This window comes from Nesoenas mayeri (assembly GCF_963082525.1).
Source record: "Nesoenas mayeri genome assembly, chromosome: 4".
Lineage (NCBI taxonomy): Eukaryota > Metazoa > Chordata > Aves > Columbiformes > Columbidae > Nesoenas > Nesoenas mayeri.
In genome coordinates this window covers 6,784,416-6,802,056 of record NC_137540.1, presented here as the reverse complement: position 1 = coordinate 6,802,056, position 17,641 = coordinate 6,784,416, and the positions used below count along the sequence as shown (strand labels likewise).

At 45.0% G+C, this 17,641-nt stretch overlaps 1 protein-coding gene across 2 annotated transcripts in view; it reads left to right on the top strand.

Annotated features, from left to right (window-relative positions):
* The window catches only part of LEF1 (lymphoid enhancer binding factor 1), a gene marked incomplete at both ends in the record, with an annotated part of 66,103 nt that overhangs the window by 32,801 nt on the left and 15,661 nt on the right, over window positions 1-17,641 (top strand). Inside the window, 6 exons of one of the 2 annotated variants that reach the window (XM_080343725.1) lie at window positions 5,405-5,537; window positions 9,337-9,427; window positions 11,630-11,713; window positions 13,553-13,675; window positions 14,332-14,494; window positions 17,071-17,178. In XM_080343725.1, the coding sequence (XP_080199851.1) occupies window positions 5,405-5,537; window positions 9,337-9,427; window positions 11,630-11,713; window positions 13,553-13,675; window positions 14,332-14,494; window positions 17,071-17,178 (702 nt within the window). The remainder of the gene's footprint in view (window positions 1-5,404; window positions 5,538-9,336; window positions 9,428-11,629; window positions 11,714-13,552; window positions 13,676-14,331; window positions 14,495-17,070; window positions 17,179-17,641) is intronic. The other variant, XM_080343726.1, reaches the window with a different exon arrangement.

Here is a 17,641-nt window from a genome sequence, read left to right as displayed (position 1 = left end):
GGAATGTGTGTGCGTTTTTCCATTCTTAAATTTTATTTGTTGTTGGCTTGTTTTTGTTTTGGTTTTTAAATTGGCTTATTTTAGTTTGAATTGAGAAGACCATCTGCTGATGTCTGTACCCAATGTACAACTTGTTGACAGGAGAGGGAAAGACTTGGGGCCTTTTTTTGCTTTTTCAAAGCAGCTTTATGTTTAAAGAAAAGAGGAAAACCAAACCAAAAATGAACCCAGCACCTTATTGGGTGTTGACCCAGTGATGCTTGGGTCTCATGTGTAGGGGCTCACTTGCTCGGGGTTCTCTGCAAACCTCCCTGCCCGTCTGTGACCGCCTTTGTAGATGCACGTCCTTTGAAGGGTCGTTAATTTAATATCTACTCTGTGCAGCAGCTGGAACAAATGGTCCCTCCAGCTCCAGCGGGACCTCCCAGCCACCCGCCTCGCCTGCCGCTGACCTACAGGCATTTTTGCCATGTCTGTCTCAGGCTTTTTATAGTTTTAGCACACATGTTGCATGTAGGATACCTTACAGGTGCGGGCCTTTGCTGAAGCGTTAGCTAGATGTTTGGGGAGGGCTTGGGGTTTGGGTTTTTTTTCTAGTAGTCTTGCTTTTCTTCAGAAGGATTTCAAAAATGAGGGAAAACTGCCTGGTTTCAGGCGAAATCCGAGATGCAGCATTTCACCATCAACTCGACAGAGATTAATTTGTACTGTCTCAAAGTGGATGAGGGGACAGGTACATGTTTAAAATGGTGAGGAACTCTGCGAGCCCAGGTACAGCCTTGCCAGTGCAGAGCCCTTGCAGGGGTTACCCAGCCGTGTGGCAGCAGCTGTGCCAATGCTGCAGCAGGGGGAATTCTTCCCCAAATCCTTGCCCTTCTCAAAATGCCCAAGTACAGTTCAAGCCTTACCACTCGCTGACCGTCACTGCTGTTTGCAAGGGAAACGCTTGTTCTTGTACCAAACTGGGTGGTTTTTCCTGCTTTACTTAAACACAACAACAGTTTTAAGCCGGTCTGTGGTGCACAGTGAAGCTCCTGCTGGGCTAATGCTGACTGCTGGGTCAGGGTCTCTCTCCTGTGAGCTCTTACCCTTTGCCCACCAGCATTTTATTAGGGATTTTGGTTTTTTTTCAGGTCAGACATAAATCCCAATAGCAGCTTCATCCTAGCACTAGCTGGCCAAATAATTCAGCTCCTGCTGTTTCCAGAGCCTGTATATTCTGCCAGTCCTGCTTGTTTGCCCTGTTGGTGTCCCTTCAGGGGAATGTCCCCTTCCTCCACTGCCTCACCTCAGCCTCAGCACATGATCTGGAGAAATGAAAAATACTGGTTGAGAAGGCAAAGTGATGAGCAAATGTCCAAGCAGCAGAAGTGTCCTGGGGAGAGGTCCCTTGAGTCCCAAAGGGTGCTGCCACAGGCTGTGCTGCAAGACTGCACACTGGAACTGGAGCCCTGGTGGGCCAGTGGCCTCTGAGATGGATGCCACCAAGGTTTAGTCGCTCAGAGCGAGTGTCCCTTTGAGCTGTGTCCCTTGGGGCACAGCTGGGTGTCCCCAGGCCAACAGGCATGGGTGATCCTTTTGCTGTTAACCTTTAATGTTAATGACTGGTTATGAGACGTGCATGACAAGGTGCCTTAAAGCATAACAGAAGGTCTTCAGGTTTGTAAACCAGAAGTCCTCATTGTTATTTGTTTATTTATTTTTGAATTCCTGGATCTTGAGCTAGGCTGTAAGTTCAGTTTCCTTTACTTCCCAGGCCCAGAGTTTAATGAAAGGGACTAGACTGATGTGGTGTACATCACAAATGTAGCATTTGAGTTGTGTTAGGAAACATTTCAACAAATGTCCAGCTTCTTCAAATTCTCTTGGAAATGAGAATTGCATCCTTATCTACTTTATTGTGTTTCTAGAAGCTGCTTAGGTACCACTTTGCACTAAAATATTGCCTTTTGGTGGGTGGATGAAGTATAATTTCTGTACTGAAATACTGAAGAACCTCATGTAGGACAATGGGTAATTATGTAATTGACCTACTGAAGGCATGTGGACTGATCGAGTTTTGCAGGAGAAGATTTTAAGGTTGTGTTAAGGAGAAAAGCTGGTCTGCAAACTGTGTCTATATTAGACGTAGATGACATTGAGTGTGTCGAGGAGAGCCTTGGTGGTTGCTGACCTGGTTAGCAGTGGCTGAGCGAAGCATGGAGGACTCAGTTACCCCTGCATGGAGACCACATTGACCCCGATGAGTGGTCACTCAGTTCAAGTCTCTGTCAGTCGCTCAACTGTTTCTGCAGATTTATGCACCATTTTCAGCAGATTTGGAGAGACAAATGTAATGTAGTAGGGATGGCACGTTTGTGGGAGGAGGAGAAGCTGGTAGGAAAAGACACAGGGCTGCAGTAGGAGGATTCTAATCAACACCGTCTTGTGCCTCAGTGTGAGATGGGGTTTTGGCTATGTCATGCAGCCCTGAAAAGCCTCTGGTGTGGTAATGCCCACTGCGAGCAGTAGGCGTTAGAAGGGGCTTTGGCATCATCCCCTGTCCAGATGTCCCCAGGGCAAAGAATCTGGGCGAGCATCCATGGGGCAGCTGAGGTGCGTTGGCCTGATCTGCTCCTCATCTCACCCTGGCCGAGGGGTGGGAGGGTTGAGGGGTGGCAAGAGGGACATCCAGGACTGCATATGAGGTCTTGGTCTCCTGCCCTGAGCCCTCTCTGGCAGGAGGGCACAACATGAGTTGTCTTGTGGGGCAGCTGCCATAGCAGAACCGACTTAGTCTGTAGGGCTTTTGGAAAATATGTCATCAGCCCTTTCTCATCCTCGTTTCGTTTTGCATGTGGTGCCCTGTGTTTTCTCGCCCTGTCAATCATCCTGGGGGGACCACAAGGAATAGAGGATCAACCTGAGCCCCCATCCACTGGCAGACCTGGGTGCCCACCAGGATTTAGCTGCCAGATCTACCCGGGTCCTCCTCAGCAATATGGGGCGGGTAGGCCAGACAGTTTTTGTTATTGTTATTATTTATTGTTAATATTTTTTTTTCCTGTTTCTGGCTCTACAGATCCCCAAACGCTCTTAATGGAGATACGGCCCGTTTATATGTTAATTTTAAGCCCACTGACAAGCGGTTTGCTTTTCTCCTGACTTCTCACGGTTCCTTTGCCCGTTGAAAGCTGCTGCCGTGGGCTTAGGGGATAAGGTGCCGAGAATTAGAAAATAAAATAAGATCTGCAGGATGCTGGAGAGCGAGGGGATACGGGGGGGATTGGCTTGCTCGAAGTGTAAACGGGTGATTTCTGAAAGCAAGCAACCCTGATACCATGGGCTTGCATGACAATTACATCCAGTATAATACAAAATGTTAATTACTAAATTTTGAGAAATTAATGCTGATTAGCAGCTGTGTGTGTGACCTAAATACATCTCTTGCTTGATCTTTATTCATAATATACAGTTTATTGTTGATAAAGGCATTGCTGAATGGTGGGCTGGCCCACAGTCTCGTAGCTAAAGACTGAGGCTTGATTTGTAAACCATCTGAAATTTGTTGGCATCAGTTTTTTGTTGAATTTTTACAGACAGGGAAGATGAATAGCACACTGAACTATCCCCTTTACTACTCAACTGATATATATATTATTGAGAATTCATATTGCTTTTATTATTTGGTCACAAAAATGGACCTAATGCTTGTTGGCTTTTAAACACCTACTAGTACTGCTTTCTCTCTCCATCTTGCAAAATATAAGACAAGGCCGAAGCTTAAATTAAAATCCTCAGGTTCTTATCTCTTTCCCACAGGAAAGCAAATCTGTGTTGAAAACCGTAAAATTAAGAGGAGAGCAAGGATAGCATAATTTAGCAAAAATTCATGGCACCAGATTCTGAGCTATATGACTGGAGGGATAGGTCAGACATTAAGAAGATACCGCCTGCTAATGCAAGTTCCTTAAGGTGGTGCTCTGGAAACAAGGCAAGCAGAAAATGCTGCACTGGTTCCCATTTGCTCCCTTTCCTCTACTCCTACCAGCCTTAACAATAAATGGAGTTGTCCATTCAATAACCCTTTTGCTTCCAGAAGTCCAGAGAAATCCTGGGTTTATACTTGGAGTATTGTCCTAACATCTGTTTGTGCTGGGATTTCAATAGTGAACTCAAAGAAAATTAATTTCATTGCGCTCTTAAATGATTTTCTTAAATCCTTATATTTGACAGGCTGTCCTTGCTGAGTTTTATCACCGTTTCTGTCTGAAGGACAGCTTTTTTAAAATTATTTCCTTTTTTTTTCTTATTTTATTAAAAACCTGTTTGTGCTATACTTATTTTTGCTAAGGGGAAGGGTAGAGCGGCAAAGTACAAATGAAGAGCGCCTGTTACATGGTGGCATCATCACTATGGCTCATCCCACCATGGGGAGACCAACTTGTGTTTCAAGCAGCATTTCTTCCAGACGGACGAGTCCTGCTGTCTTGCAGCCTTGATCCCAGAGTGTGATTTTGGGTGGCATCATGACGAGTGTTCCCTCCCCTGCACCTCTGCGGGAAGGGCTGATGGGAAGCGTGTGTCTTGGTCTGCATGGACGTCACCGTTTTGGGACCCTCTCGGTCATTTGTAGCACTTTGGTTTCGCCTTTATGTGATGTGGCAAGAGGCCTCTCAGCCACCTCCAGGCGGTCAACGCATCTCTTTCCTAATTGACCCCTCTGAGAGGCCGCTGCCAACCACTTATGTTTGAAATTAGGCTTTTAAGGGTGGGTTTTTAGTTACCTGCTACAGAGACCAAGAGATTTGAACCAAAGTTTGTAAAATTGCAAGGGAAAAAACCCACCATACCATCTGGAAACAGTGGGGGCTTGTCCCCACCACACCATGCCATGGCCATGCAGGAGGGCTATGGAGAGGAGTGGAGTCGAGGAAGCTTGAGTTGCTCTTAAGGCTGGGTATGCGGCAAGCCTGCACTTTAAACCCCTTTTTCTCTTTTAATGCTGATCCCATAACTGAGGAGTTTCTTGGGCGCTGCCGCTGGCTCTGCCATCCCTTGTTCACAGCCCTTGGTCCATGGTGCCCGCCAGCCCAGCATGATGCTCCTCCTGCCCTGTGGCTCTCCAGCTGCTGCTCCCCCAGCCCCATCTCCATGTCTCCCAAACACCTCTCCTCTTGCTCCCACCCCCCACCCATTTTCCTGCATTTCCTCACCACTCACATCCCTCCTCAGGCACCCGTGGTTCTGGCAGCAAATCTAGTTGCCATCCACCAGCCTCAATGTTGTGTCTGTCCATCTGTTCCCCAACTTCAGTAATACAAATATATAAACATCACATTTTAGAAGTGCCTTTTTTTTTGTTTTGATGCAGAAGCCCCACCACTCTAACACCATTTAATTTAATTTCTTTCTTCTCTTGCAGTCAAACAAGGTGCCAGTGGTACAGCCTTCTCATGCGGTTCACCCTCTCACCCCTCTTATCACCTACAGCGATGAGCACTTTTCCCCGGGGTCGCACCCATCTCACATCCCCTCCGACGTCAGCTCCAAACAAGGTGAGTCCCCCCATCCCAGCACTGTGGGTATGCAGAGTGGTCCTGGTGTCCCCCCCATGCTGCTGATAGAGCTTGATTTTTCATATTTTAGAGGGAGGGTTCCAGGCATGCATGTCTGCTTTCAGAGACAGTAATTCTGCTGTGATGCTGATATTTAACTTGGCTGTTTAGATCTTCGTGTTCTTTCTAATGTGATAGTTCAGGCTTGCTTTACTCATCAGAACATTTTAAAATCTCAATGTGCAACAGCCAGTCCTCACCATCCCATGTAGTGCCCAAGACTTGCGGCATGCAGATGTGGAAACGGCGGTCATCCCTTACCTTCCCAAAAACAGGGGAAGAGTACTTTATTAGTGGTGTTATTGAAACCTTTCATTTTTCACTTTACTCAAAATTGTATTTTATGCCCCTGTATTCTGTCTGTCCAAATTCTTCCATACCTCAGCTGGCATAACTGAAGTGTAGCCCATAAAATGCAGTTCTGAGCCTGCACAAGTTAAGGCTTTGCAAACGTGACATTTTTTAACCTTCTCATGCCTGCTGCCTTCTGCAAATAGCATCGTTTTAAATGTCTGACTTGCGGGTGTCAGTTTTCCCTGCGCCTCAAGGACTCCTTAAAACAAACAAAACCCCACTCCCCCAATCCTCACCTGTGCTGGCTCAGTCTGAGACCCCAGGGAGGCATCAAAAAGGTCCAAGATGCTGAATCCAGCTTGGACTGGGAGCTCTAGCCTGGCAAACCCAGGGCATTCCTGGGAAGGGTGTGCTGCTTGTCCTGGGATGCAGGAGCTGGGGGGAATGTGATGGTTGTGCAAGGGGCAGACTGACCCCAACCAGTGTGGGTCTGAGCCAGGGTTTGGGTAACTGGCCCGAGCAGGAGAAGCCTGCGCAGTAGAGCTGGTGATGAGGAGGGAAGGGGAGGGAGCAGAGGGTTTATGAAGGTGTTTGCTGTAGTTTGAACATCAGTGTGTGGGCATGAATTCTACTGATGCTGGGGCTGGAGGGTGCCTCTCCCTGCCTCTTTCTGCACACACACATGTCCCACCACCACATGGTGTGACACCTAGTTGACAAGTTCATGAAGCTCTGCTTTACCTGGGCACACGTCTGCATGCACAGTTGTCCTGTTAATCTGCAGAGGTATCTGGCCACCATTGTCCAGAGAGAGGGACTTTTTTTAGTTCTGACTTTCCCTGAATGCCTAGTTTTTCTTTTGGCCTTGCTACATGGATAATAACATGGGCTACGTCCAGAAAATACCATGGCCTTGTGGCTTTGTGTTTTCTGTTGATTAGTTGGTTGGGTTTTTTTAAGGAGCAAGAATACAAATAACACTCTGCCTGGAAAGCCTGGCCTGTAAATACATGTATAATATCATTTTCAGAGTTGGAAGAAGCAAGTGGAGACCTCTTGTCCTCATTTGTCTTCCTCTTTTGCATCGCTGCCCAGGAGAAGGATATTCACACTCATTCCTTGAAATCCCTTGGGTGCTGTGTGTGTTAGAGTACAGGATTTCCACCTCTTGCCCACGCTGGCTGTGATGACGGGGGCACACCCCGCTGCTGCAGTCCGTGAGCTCAAGAGCTTTTCCTCTTGCTGCACCCCAGTTCTGTGCCTTTACCCCCAGTACTCCTCTCCTGCAGATCCAAATGGAACAACATCTGGTGTGTGGTTTCTGCTACCTGTCCTCCCTTTTGCCTCATCTCGCCCTCTCCCTTCTCCAGCCCGATGCATCCCGCCACTCACGTCCCCGTCTCCGAGCAGAAGCCACCAAAGGGCTGTGCCGGGGTGCAGCCAGGCGCACCTCTGACGTGGAGCTCGTGTCCCTTTGGCGTTCCTGAACAGGCTCTCGATCCCTTTGCTCAGCGTCTGGCGGAGATGGGGACGGATAACATGGGCTGGAGACTTCTGGTTTTGGCTGTGACGGTCTCCTTGATGTGTGTGGTCTTTCCATACTCCCCATTTCGGTGCCGCTGGCATGTGGGAGCAGCCCCAGTGAAGTGGCCCATGCAGTCGCTGTGAAGAGACGATTTTTTTTCCCTCAGGTCCTCTGCCAAACGCCTCCAACCATTGTTTGTGTTCTTGCCTCCCGCTGTGGATCTGGAGCGAGGCGCTGCCCCGGTGCCCCAACCCCGACGTGCCCTCCTCCCCCCAAAATCCCCCAGCAGGGAGACAGTGGGGGGTCCACAGCATCTTCACAGCGCTGCCGCTTGCACCCTCCGCACTTTGTGGTGGACGCACAGCCACCACCTTGCTAAAGTGTGTCACTTTGTTCTTCCCTTTCATTTTGTTTTCCCATAACCCTCCTATGAGCAAGACCTTGCCCTGGGGAGCATTGACCATACGGTAACCGCATGTGCTCCTGCTGGGCGGTAGGTAGCTGGCAGCCCCCTGTAAGAGGCCAGAAGTTTTGGACTGGTGATAACTGCAGAGAGAGCAGCATCATGTCATCTCCACGGTCAGGAATGTGGCTCTACACCTGCGCAGAACTCGTGTCATCTCTCCCAGGAGCGTCAACCCGCACCAGAGATGAGAGAAAACTGTTCTCTCTCCTGTCAGCAACCAGCTGTTTCACACCTTTAAAAAGACAACTGGCCAGAAATTTGATCCTCACTCAGGTTGTGGTCCCAAGTCTGAGAATTTAGCTTTTTTGAGACAGTAACACCACCACTATTGTTTTCCATCCTTTCCTGTACACAGTCCTGAAAGATATTCTTCAAACCTTGTAATTAAATTCGGAAGATTTGAATACAAACTAGGGCAGGGGGGAATAAATCACTAGCATCAATCTATAAACCAAGTCTCAAGGTAGCACACACTCAGTCTTGGACCTTTGGAGTGTCGCCACATAAATATTTAATACCCTTTTAAAGCAGCTGATTTAACATGTGAAGTAGACTTAACAATTCCTTCTGCTCCAGCCCCCTCTTCCCCAAACACATTTAAATAAAGCAATGTCTTTGTGGCCTCTGCAACTGTAATTCCATGTCTCCTGGGGGCACAAGGTTTAGGTGAAGAATGGAGACCACAGACCCTTTTGGGACGAGGATTAGCTTTAATCTTGAGGTGATTCTTGCAGTTGTAGTACTCTGTTCTGGGGAATGCGAGCTGATGGATCATTCCTGATGGGACTTTTATTTTTCCATTAAATAGTACCAATGCAAAACAGATTGACCTTGGAGCCCACAGGAGTCAACTTGATGAAGAGCTTAGTTGGAGCTGGAGTGACAATTGGAAGCCAAATGAATCATATCAAGTGTGACCATTACAGGCCTGAAAATGATTCTTAATTAACCACTGATCCTCAGTGGTAGCAAGTTTCCAAAATCTGTGAATCCATAAGGGAACCCGCGCAAAATGTACAAGGAGCAATTTACCCAATCTAATAGCTCTGCTGTGTTGCCTCTTTGACAACGCTTTGTTTTCCTCTTGTTCCATGCTGCGTTAGAAAAGGTCCTTGGGATCTGATCAGGTTTGGTGAAACCATGGAGAGAACACTATTGCCTAACATGCTTTACAGGAGATCTAAACCTGCACAGATCCTTACCCATACATTTATTTCCTCCTTCCGTTTTGTTTTGTTTTTTTTCTAGTATTTCCCTTTTAATTGCAATATCACACGCAAGTTATTATTTTAAAGGTGACATGGGTAATCTTTTGCTTTTATCACTAACCAAGGTGGTTCTTTCTTATCCAGAGCCCTAATTCCATTGTTGCATTGGCTGTGTAAGCTGTGAACTGTAGCTCACGTGCAATATTTTGAGGGGAAAGTCATTTGTTCTTCTGTGCTCTTTAACAGGCATGTCCAGGCATCCTCCAGCTCCTGATCTCCCTACCTTCTATCCCTTGTCTCCAGGGGGGGTTGGACAGATAACACCACCTCTTGGCTGGTAAGATCTTTTAGCTTCTTTTCAGACAAAGGTGCATGTTCACACCATTCACTGGTGTTGAATCAATCGCAGCATTTACAAAATAAGAGTGTTGCTGCAGTAAGAAATTACTACGTTATTTTAGTAGAAAAGATCAAAAAATGCCCATCTTTGAAAGGAATTGAATCTAGTTTTTGAGCACGTACAGAAATTGAAGTGTGTAGATTGCACTTTGAAGTCTCGTATTTCTTATGGCTCAGATTTGTGGCTCTTGGCATTTGGAATGATAGCAGAAAACAGTTCTCAAGGAATTAAATGTAAATTTTTAATAAACAAAAATGCAATTACTGAGGGGAGGGGAGGTAAGAAGGAACTTTGAAGTGTGTATGTGTGGGGGAATCTTGAAACTGAACCAAAATGGCGAACAAACTTTTGTAGTCTGCTGCTTTTTACATTGTCTGTATGGAGAGAAGGCTCTGTCCTTGGGAAATTTTGCTGCTCTGGCTAATACTGGCCCTCTCAGGATCTTTCTTTGCCATTCAGGGTGTCATTTTCCTTTTGGGGGAAGCACGTGGTATTTTCAGAGTAATCAACTTGGCAGGATGCTTCAGGTCTGCTTGGGTTAGATAGGTACCTGCCCTCGGATCTGTTGAAGCAATGAATAAGGAAGCTCAGCAACAATTTCAGTGCTTTAGAATCTGTATCTTGACTAATCTGTGCCCATGCAATGAGCAATGCAGGTTGGGTTTTTGTTTTTTTTTTTTTAGTGGGTTTTGTGTGTTGTTTTGTTTTATGGTTTTTTGTTGTTGTTGTTTAGTGTGTTTACGGGAGGGAAACATGATCCAGGTGACAACAGGCATGGCAAGTAGAGAGCAGAAGACGGTGAAATGCTGTATTGCTGGCAAATCTTTGAGGAAGTGCCACATGCCTTTTTGGAACAAATTATTATCAGATACCAGGCTAAAATATGGAAGTATCTGACTCTCTTTTAATATTTCTTATTATTTTTCCCCCCTTCCTCCCCATTCATTGCTCAGCTGAATCCCCACCACCACCGGGCAGTTGTGGTGTTCATTTTCCAGATGTGGCCAATCATTCCTTTGGAATGGTTTCTCAATGCAGAGGCTGGGGGAAGGAAAGAGGGAAAAGAAAAAGAAGAGGAGAGACAAGATGTGATCTTACAAGGCTTGGGGATGCGTTCAGCATCAGGGCAAGACGTACCCAGCTGTCCCTTATGCTTTATGGCTTTTTCCCTTTGAGCACTGCTCATTTCCATTAACATACTCCAAGGGTGAAACCTGTATCCTAAACCTTACAAAGGCCAACATCCCATTTTTCCCTGCCCAAGAAAGCTGATCTGCCAGTCAGTAAGTAACTGTGTGAATAGGATTGATGCATGCAATGGTTTTTCTGGGCTGGTTCAGGTATTTGGGCTGAACTGGTATTTTTTTTGCATTACCATAGCATGCGACTTCAGGGTGTTAATTGTAGTCACAGCCTGAACCGTCACTAACTGAAAGTTAACCAAAATGTGGTGAAGATGGCAAAAACGAGAGAGTCCAAATAACAGACAGGTGACAGAATATTCTGTGTGTGTGGGAGTATAAAGGAGCTAATAATTTTACACAAGCTGCTTTTAGTTTGAACTCTAAGTAGATAAGATGGACTTGTGCTGTGGGCTTTTAGGTGGTTGTGGGGTTTTTTAATCAAATAAACTTCTACTTTCTTGAAAAAGCTGGCCACTTGTACCTCACTTTAGAAGATGCAGATGGAGAGAGTCTGAAGTTTTTCAAGAATTAATAAAACTGGTCAAAAAGTTTTCTAGCTTGACTGTTCGCAGCCTGGCGTTCTTGCACTGATCTACAGTAGAACTATTTGGGATAAAATGCCTCTTTCCTAAGAGCTAGTTAACCAAATCTGATTCCAGTGCTTTTAAAACTAGGTGAGAAAGGGGTAGAGCGTGTGTGTGCATGTGCGTGTGCTTTGGGGGGAAGGCCGGTTGTTTTGCTTTCTTCCCCAGTGGAAACCCAGACTGGGGATATTTCAATAGCGAGGGAAGTCCGAAGTGTTCATTAGCTTTGAATACAGCAGAACTCTTGAAAGTTTTACCTACGCCTATTTTTTGTGACTACTACTGAGTTCCCATCAAGTGCTTGTAACTCTAGAGTAACTATTGAATACCGTATCGTATGATTGATGGGTTCCTTTCTTCTGTGACCTCAGGCAAGGTCAGCCTGTATATCCCATCTCGAGTGGATTCAGGCAGCCCTATCCATCCTCACTCTCAGTCGACCCTTCCATGTCCAGGTAGGTGTAGGAGGTGAATGACTGGCTGGGGAGTAACTGCTGGCATTAGAGGGCAAGTTGCTCTTCTGCTTGCATCTTGGTCTGCCTTTGCTTGCTTTTCAGTCAGCTAAAACTTTATGCATATATTTTTATTTAATATATTTGTGTATATACAGTTTGCCTGGATCCCACACTGGTCTCATTCAGCATGTTCTTGGCAGTTTCTGAAGTGTTGCAATCAGGAGCACCAGTGAATTGTCAACAACTGATTGAGCTATTTAATTTGAAATAAGTCGTTAGTTCATTTCTAGATGCAACATATAGTGTGCATCCGTGGGTTTTGCTCATGCAAGTATGCAGCCAGGTGGAATGTCACTCTAGTCTGCGTTCTCTAGTTCTAATTTCATTGTTGGTAATTAGTCTTGAATCATTTAGGTTTCACTCCATGTGGAAACTTGCTCATAAGTAGGTATTTCATAGCCCAAAGCCACTAATGGCAAGGGATGCCAGCACAGGGTGTTTGTACTGGTGTGTGAATCAGGCACTGTGTCTTTATGTCTAAGTGCAAGCAAGCAATGCTAACTGAGACTTGGCCATGACACACTCCAGACCTTCTCTCCTCTGCTTTTGCACTCTACAGACAGCTTCTGCGTCCTGTGCTTGGTGTACACGAGGTTGAAATACCCCATTCTTGGGCTTTGTTTTTATGTGACCTGTAGAAGACACATCCTCTTGCATGGGGACTTAAGATGGGCCACTTGATAAGTGGTGGGTCCTCTTGCCTCTGTTTGTGTGGGCTGTCACTATCCCTTCACTTCTTTACAGGGGAACGATAAGCATGTGCCTGTCAGGGTGATTGGGAAGAAAACCAATCCTTTCTCCATAATAGAATGACCCGATTTGGTTACAGGGCTTTGTGTTTGCTTTATTTCGATGGCATGAAGGAAAAATGCAAGGTGACACGGGATCGGAGAAAGGAGAGGCTGGATGTGGTCCCTTAACCAGCACTCATTCAGCACAGCTTTGGAGCATGATCTTGCTTTTGCTGTTAGTGGTACTTTCCACCAGCTCAAAAGAAAGCATGCAGGTTTTCTGCTGCACTTGAGCTTGCAATGCTCAGCACCTTCAAGATCCATCCTTGAGGATGACATGGGTCAGTAGGGTGGGATGATTGAGTTAGTGGTACTTCTAGTTTTCTTTGCCATTTTCCTTCTCGTACACAGAAAAGGAAGGTTTATTTAGGACAAAAATATCTGCCTCTCTCCTCCCCTTCTTCCAGGATGCAGGATTTTTTAAATTTACTTTTCTTTTAAGCATTTGAGGGAAGCATAGTGAGTTTAGATGCTAAAGACTTGTAGCGTAAGTACCTTGGAAAGTAAGAGATTCCTTAGAGAGCCACCAGGGACTTCTTGAAAAGACTCTTCTTTTATTTGTTTCTGCATGGCAGTTCCCTCCTTTGCATTGGCTGGTGGTGGATATTTTACGAATGTTTATATCTTGGCGTGGAAATACCGCTTTTGGTTAAGAAATGTGTATTTTTATTGCTAGTCAGTGCAACAATACAACCATTAAATGTTTCTCGTGTGCATTGCTGAAACAGTTTGCCTAAAAGGTAATAAAATAATTCATTTACAACCCAAATTTTCAATGATTTGTTTGTCTGTTTGTTCGCTTGATTTTCTTGAATAAATGGGCTACAATACACAAATCTTAGCCAAATATTTTTCATGCACTCTTAAAGAATTGTCTTCCGTTGCAAGCTGTGTAGCGTTTGCATTCTTGGGGCATCCGGCTGCAGTCATACATGTTTGATGCCCGTCTTCAGCAGGGTTACAGGCCTTCCTTTGTTTTCTCTTTTAGGTTTTCACATCACATGATTCCTGGTCCTCCGGGCCCTCACACAACTGGAATCCCTCACCCAGCTATTGTAACACCTCAAGTAAAACAAGAACATCCGCACAACGACAGTGAGCTAATGCATGTGTGAGTCTGCCTTTCTGCACTAGCCTTTGATGTATAAATATTTGAGAACTAAATCTATCTGAAGAAGAGTTAAGGAGGCTAGAAACAAAAAAAAAGTGCCTTTTGTGACCTTTTTGAATTTTAGTTCTTCTCCTATAACTAAACTGATCAGCAGCAGTCATTTGATTCAGATGTGATCGTGGACCTGTCTACCTGTGGATGCTCCTTGAGTGTGAGCTCACAAGCTTCTACCAGGAAAGTCTTAACTGCAAGATCTACTGGTAAAAAGCAGCCTTTTTGCTGAGTACTTGAAGGCAAAAGGCCTAAGAAAGAAATGGATGAGGAGCTATCCTCCTGCCTGGAGCAGTGGGCTTGTAGGGTACCATGGGTAGCCTTTCAAAAAGAGAATCGAAGCAAGTGATGAATTTGGAGCAGATTCACAGATCAAATGGTATTTGCTAGAGAATGTCAACCTGACACCCCCCTGAGTATTAAATTAAGTCAGTTCTCTGAAAAGATGTAAGAGAGAATATGACTGCTGAAATTCTCATTCTTACTACTTAAATGCTACCGTAACCACAGGTTGGTAATTTTCCATTGGGCTTTTTTAGGCTGAAGGTAAATAGATGCTTTTTTTTTTCCTCCTCCTCCTTTCCCTTTCCCCCACCACGTTTTAGGAAGCCTCAGCATGAACAGAGAAAAGAACAAGAGCCAAAAAGACCTCATATTAAGAAACCTCTGAATGCTTTCATGTTGTACATGAAAGAAATGAGAGCGAACGTCGTAGCAGAGTGTACTCTGAAAGAAAGCGCAGCTATCAACCAGATTCTTGGCAGAAGGGTATGTACAGGAGGGGGTGTGTGTACTCGCATGTGCTGCTAATTTGTGTGCGTTTCCCTTTAGCTGGATGTGATGGTTCACTTTCTGCTTGAGGTGATAACTAATGTGCAACTATCAAATTAGCTATAGAAGATAAAAAATGCAACTAAAAATAAAAGCAGTAGCTTGATTTTCTTTTTTTTCAGCATTAGCAACGCCGTCAAATTGGTGCCTGTTCCACTCATGTTATGGTGTTGGCATGAAATATCCTCATTCACACATGGTAGGAACACGCAGATCACCCTCTGGGTCCTCCCTTAGGCTGGTGTCTATCAGAGCAAGGGGGAGCATTCAAAGATGAACGCTGGATGCCAGTGGAGATGGAACTCAAAAGTGAATATAACGTGGTACAGTTGTAAAGTCACGTAGGTTAGGTGGGACATATGGAGGTCATTTAGTCCAACACCTGCTCAAAGAGGTCCGGTTACATCAGGTTGCTCAGGGACTTGTTCAGTCAAATTTTCAATGTCTCTAAAGTCAACAAGTGAGTACTGATGATCCCAGTACACGTCCCAGAGCCTTTCTGAGAGGCACTTGCTTCTGTGGCGTCGTAGGATGTTTTTTTCTTTCCATGCTCCAAAGAAAAAACATGCAGACCAACCCATAATTACAAAGTGCATGTTCACTGTCAGTGGTGTTCTTCCAAGGGAAAGAGGTAAATGCCCGTTTTGCTCTTGACTGTCCCAAAAATGAGAAAAGGAATGACTTTTGTATCAACCCAAGTTTGAGTAGAGATTATTCAAATCCCTTTGCTCACTGAACCCCTCTTCTTGGCCACTAAGGCAGTACTGAGCGGCGCTGCAGCTCTCTGAAAATCCTGTGCTTTGGACATGGGAAGTCAGTAAATGACCTTAACTGCTACTTCTCTGTTACAGTTTGAAGACTTGCCCCCCCCAGCCCAAACAAAGCAGAAATCTGCTGGTACTCATCCTGGTTCCTGCAGCCTTCTGCCTTCTATCTGATGTTGTTACCTCCTGTTAAAAGACATCTCGGTTCTTGCCTTTTCCGTTGTTTCATGCAATTCTCTAGGATTATGTTTTACTTCTCACTCTCTCAATAATCAATCTGAGTTGCTTAGTGCATTGGCCTTGTTTTCTTGGCCTGAATGAGGGCAGTGACATATATTATATCCATTTTGCTAATGAATCAAGCCTCAGTGCTCCATTGCCTGCTTTATCCACACCTTGCGCTCTTGCTTTCCAAGCCACTGTTCTCCATGAAAGTATCTCAAATTCCACTTTTACTGTGGTACAGACAATGCATGAGTTATCCAGTATGATCGCTTGGAGATTAATTATTATCAACTGCTTTGTGTTCAGTCGTCCTGGTCAGTGTTGACGTTACCCTGTGCCACTCTGGGACAGGAGCCACCTCCTTCCTCAAGAGCTGATGCTGTGGATGCTGCTGGGCTCTCTGATGCCGCGGCACAGTGTTCACTGCCTTCCAGCTTTGGAACACACGTGTGGAGGCTGAGAGCTGCAAACGGGCTGAGCTGCTGCCCTCGCAGTAACACATCCAACTTGCCAAGACAAGACAGACAAGCGCTTTAGTTCACGTCTTCTGACGTGTAACAAAATGACATGTTGAATCATACAAATGCGATCTGATCTGAAATCCTAGTTCTCTTTCATTAGTGTCTTAATGATTTTGTGTGTGTACACATATATGTATTTTTTTTAGTTTCTTCTCCATGGCCCCCATGCACGTTCTCAAAGTAAAACAAGACAATGTGTAATGCTGCAGCAGCAGAACCTGATTCTAAATAAAAGGCCTTTACCTTTTTTGTTTCAGGTCTATGATAGGTGTTTCAACAAGAACAAAATGATTAGATACTGATGTAGCTGGCGCCTATTCAAAAGTGAAGCCTTTTTTTGTTTTGGTTTGGTTTTTTAAAGTACATAAAAGCAGGAAGTTAATCCCTGCTTGGCTATAGGGGTCAACTCATGTGATATGGAAGACTATAGTTCTGTGGTTTCTGTATCTTAGAAACTTTTTGCAGTTGCCATTTTCTTCTATTACAAAAAGAAGAAATCAGAAAGGAGGTACCTTTAAGCTCAGTACTTAGAGGTTGAACTCGGAGCAGGAGCCCAGAAAGCCCTCTGTGTGAAAACCTGTGTGTAGCTGCTGCTTAAATACAGGGGAGCCAGCCCTTCTCTGGTGGGGAGCTCACTGCCCTTTAAAAGCAGCACAGAACCTTTCTGATTCATGAAGAGCTAAAGGGTGCTTTTTGGTTGTTTGGGGTTGGTTTGTTTGTTTGTTTTTAAAGTAGCATTGGGAGAGCGTGGTTCTGTGAGCAGATTATTTGGTGAGCCCCGTTTCCATAAATGATTTTTGTCTTGCTCGAGGCACTTGGCAGTTGCAGAGCTGACAACTGCCTGGAAGTTCATTAATAAACACGGGTGCTTGTAATTGCTAATGAATTTCATTTTTGCAGTGGGGAAGGACTAAATCGAAGTCACAGAAACACTTGCTCATGTCGTCCCTTGCATAGGTGTGAGCTGTTTCCTAGCCCAACGCTATGTTTGTTTTGTTTGCAGTGGCATGCTCTCTCCCGTGAAGAACAAGCGAAATATTATGAACTAGCTCGTAAAGAAAGGCAGCTACACATGCAGCTTTATCCAGGCTGGTCTGCAAGAGACAACTATGTAAGTCACTCACTTAAAGGATCTTTTTTTAAGTTAACTTCCTTTACTTTTACATTTAAGCCTTATATTTGTTTGCACTTCAAGCATCCAGAAAACGCTGAAATTTTGTTGTTGTTGAGATGCTGCTTACGAAGGTCACAGTTTTTGAGGGGAAAAAATTAACATGGATTTTTTGTTTCCTAAGACAATGGCCAGTACTGTCTGAAAGTTTATGCTCTACTGTACAGCTATGAGTTTTGCATCATTTTCTATTGATCACCTACTATCCAGAAATCTTGTTTGGACCTGAGCAAAGCAGGAGGATGTTCCAAGAGAGCCGAGAGCCATGGGGTCTTAACGAAGACTGAATTTAAGCTGAAAGCAATTCAGAATAATTAGTCTCTGAAATAAAGCCTGCGAAATGTGTATAAGTAAACTTCCTGACAGATTCTGCTTTTTGGTGGAGCTAGGAAGTTTTCCTACA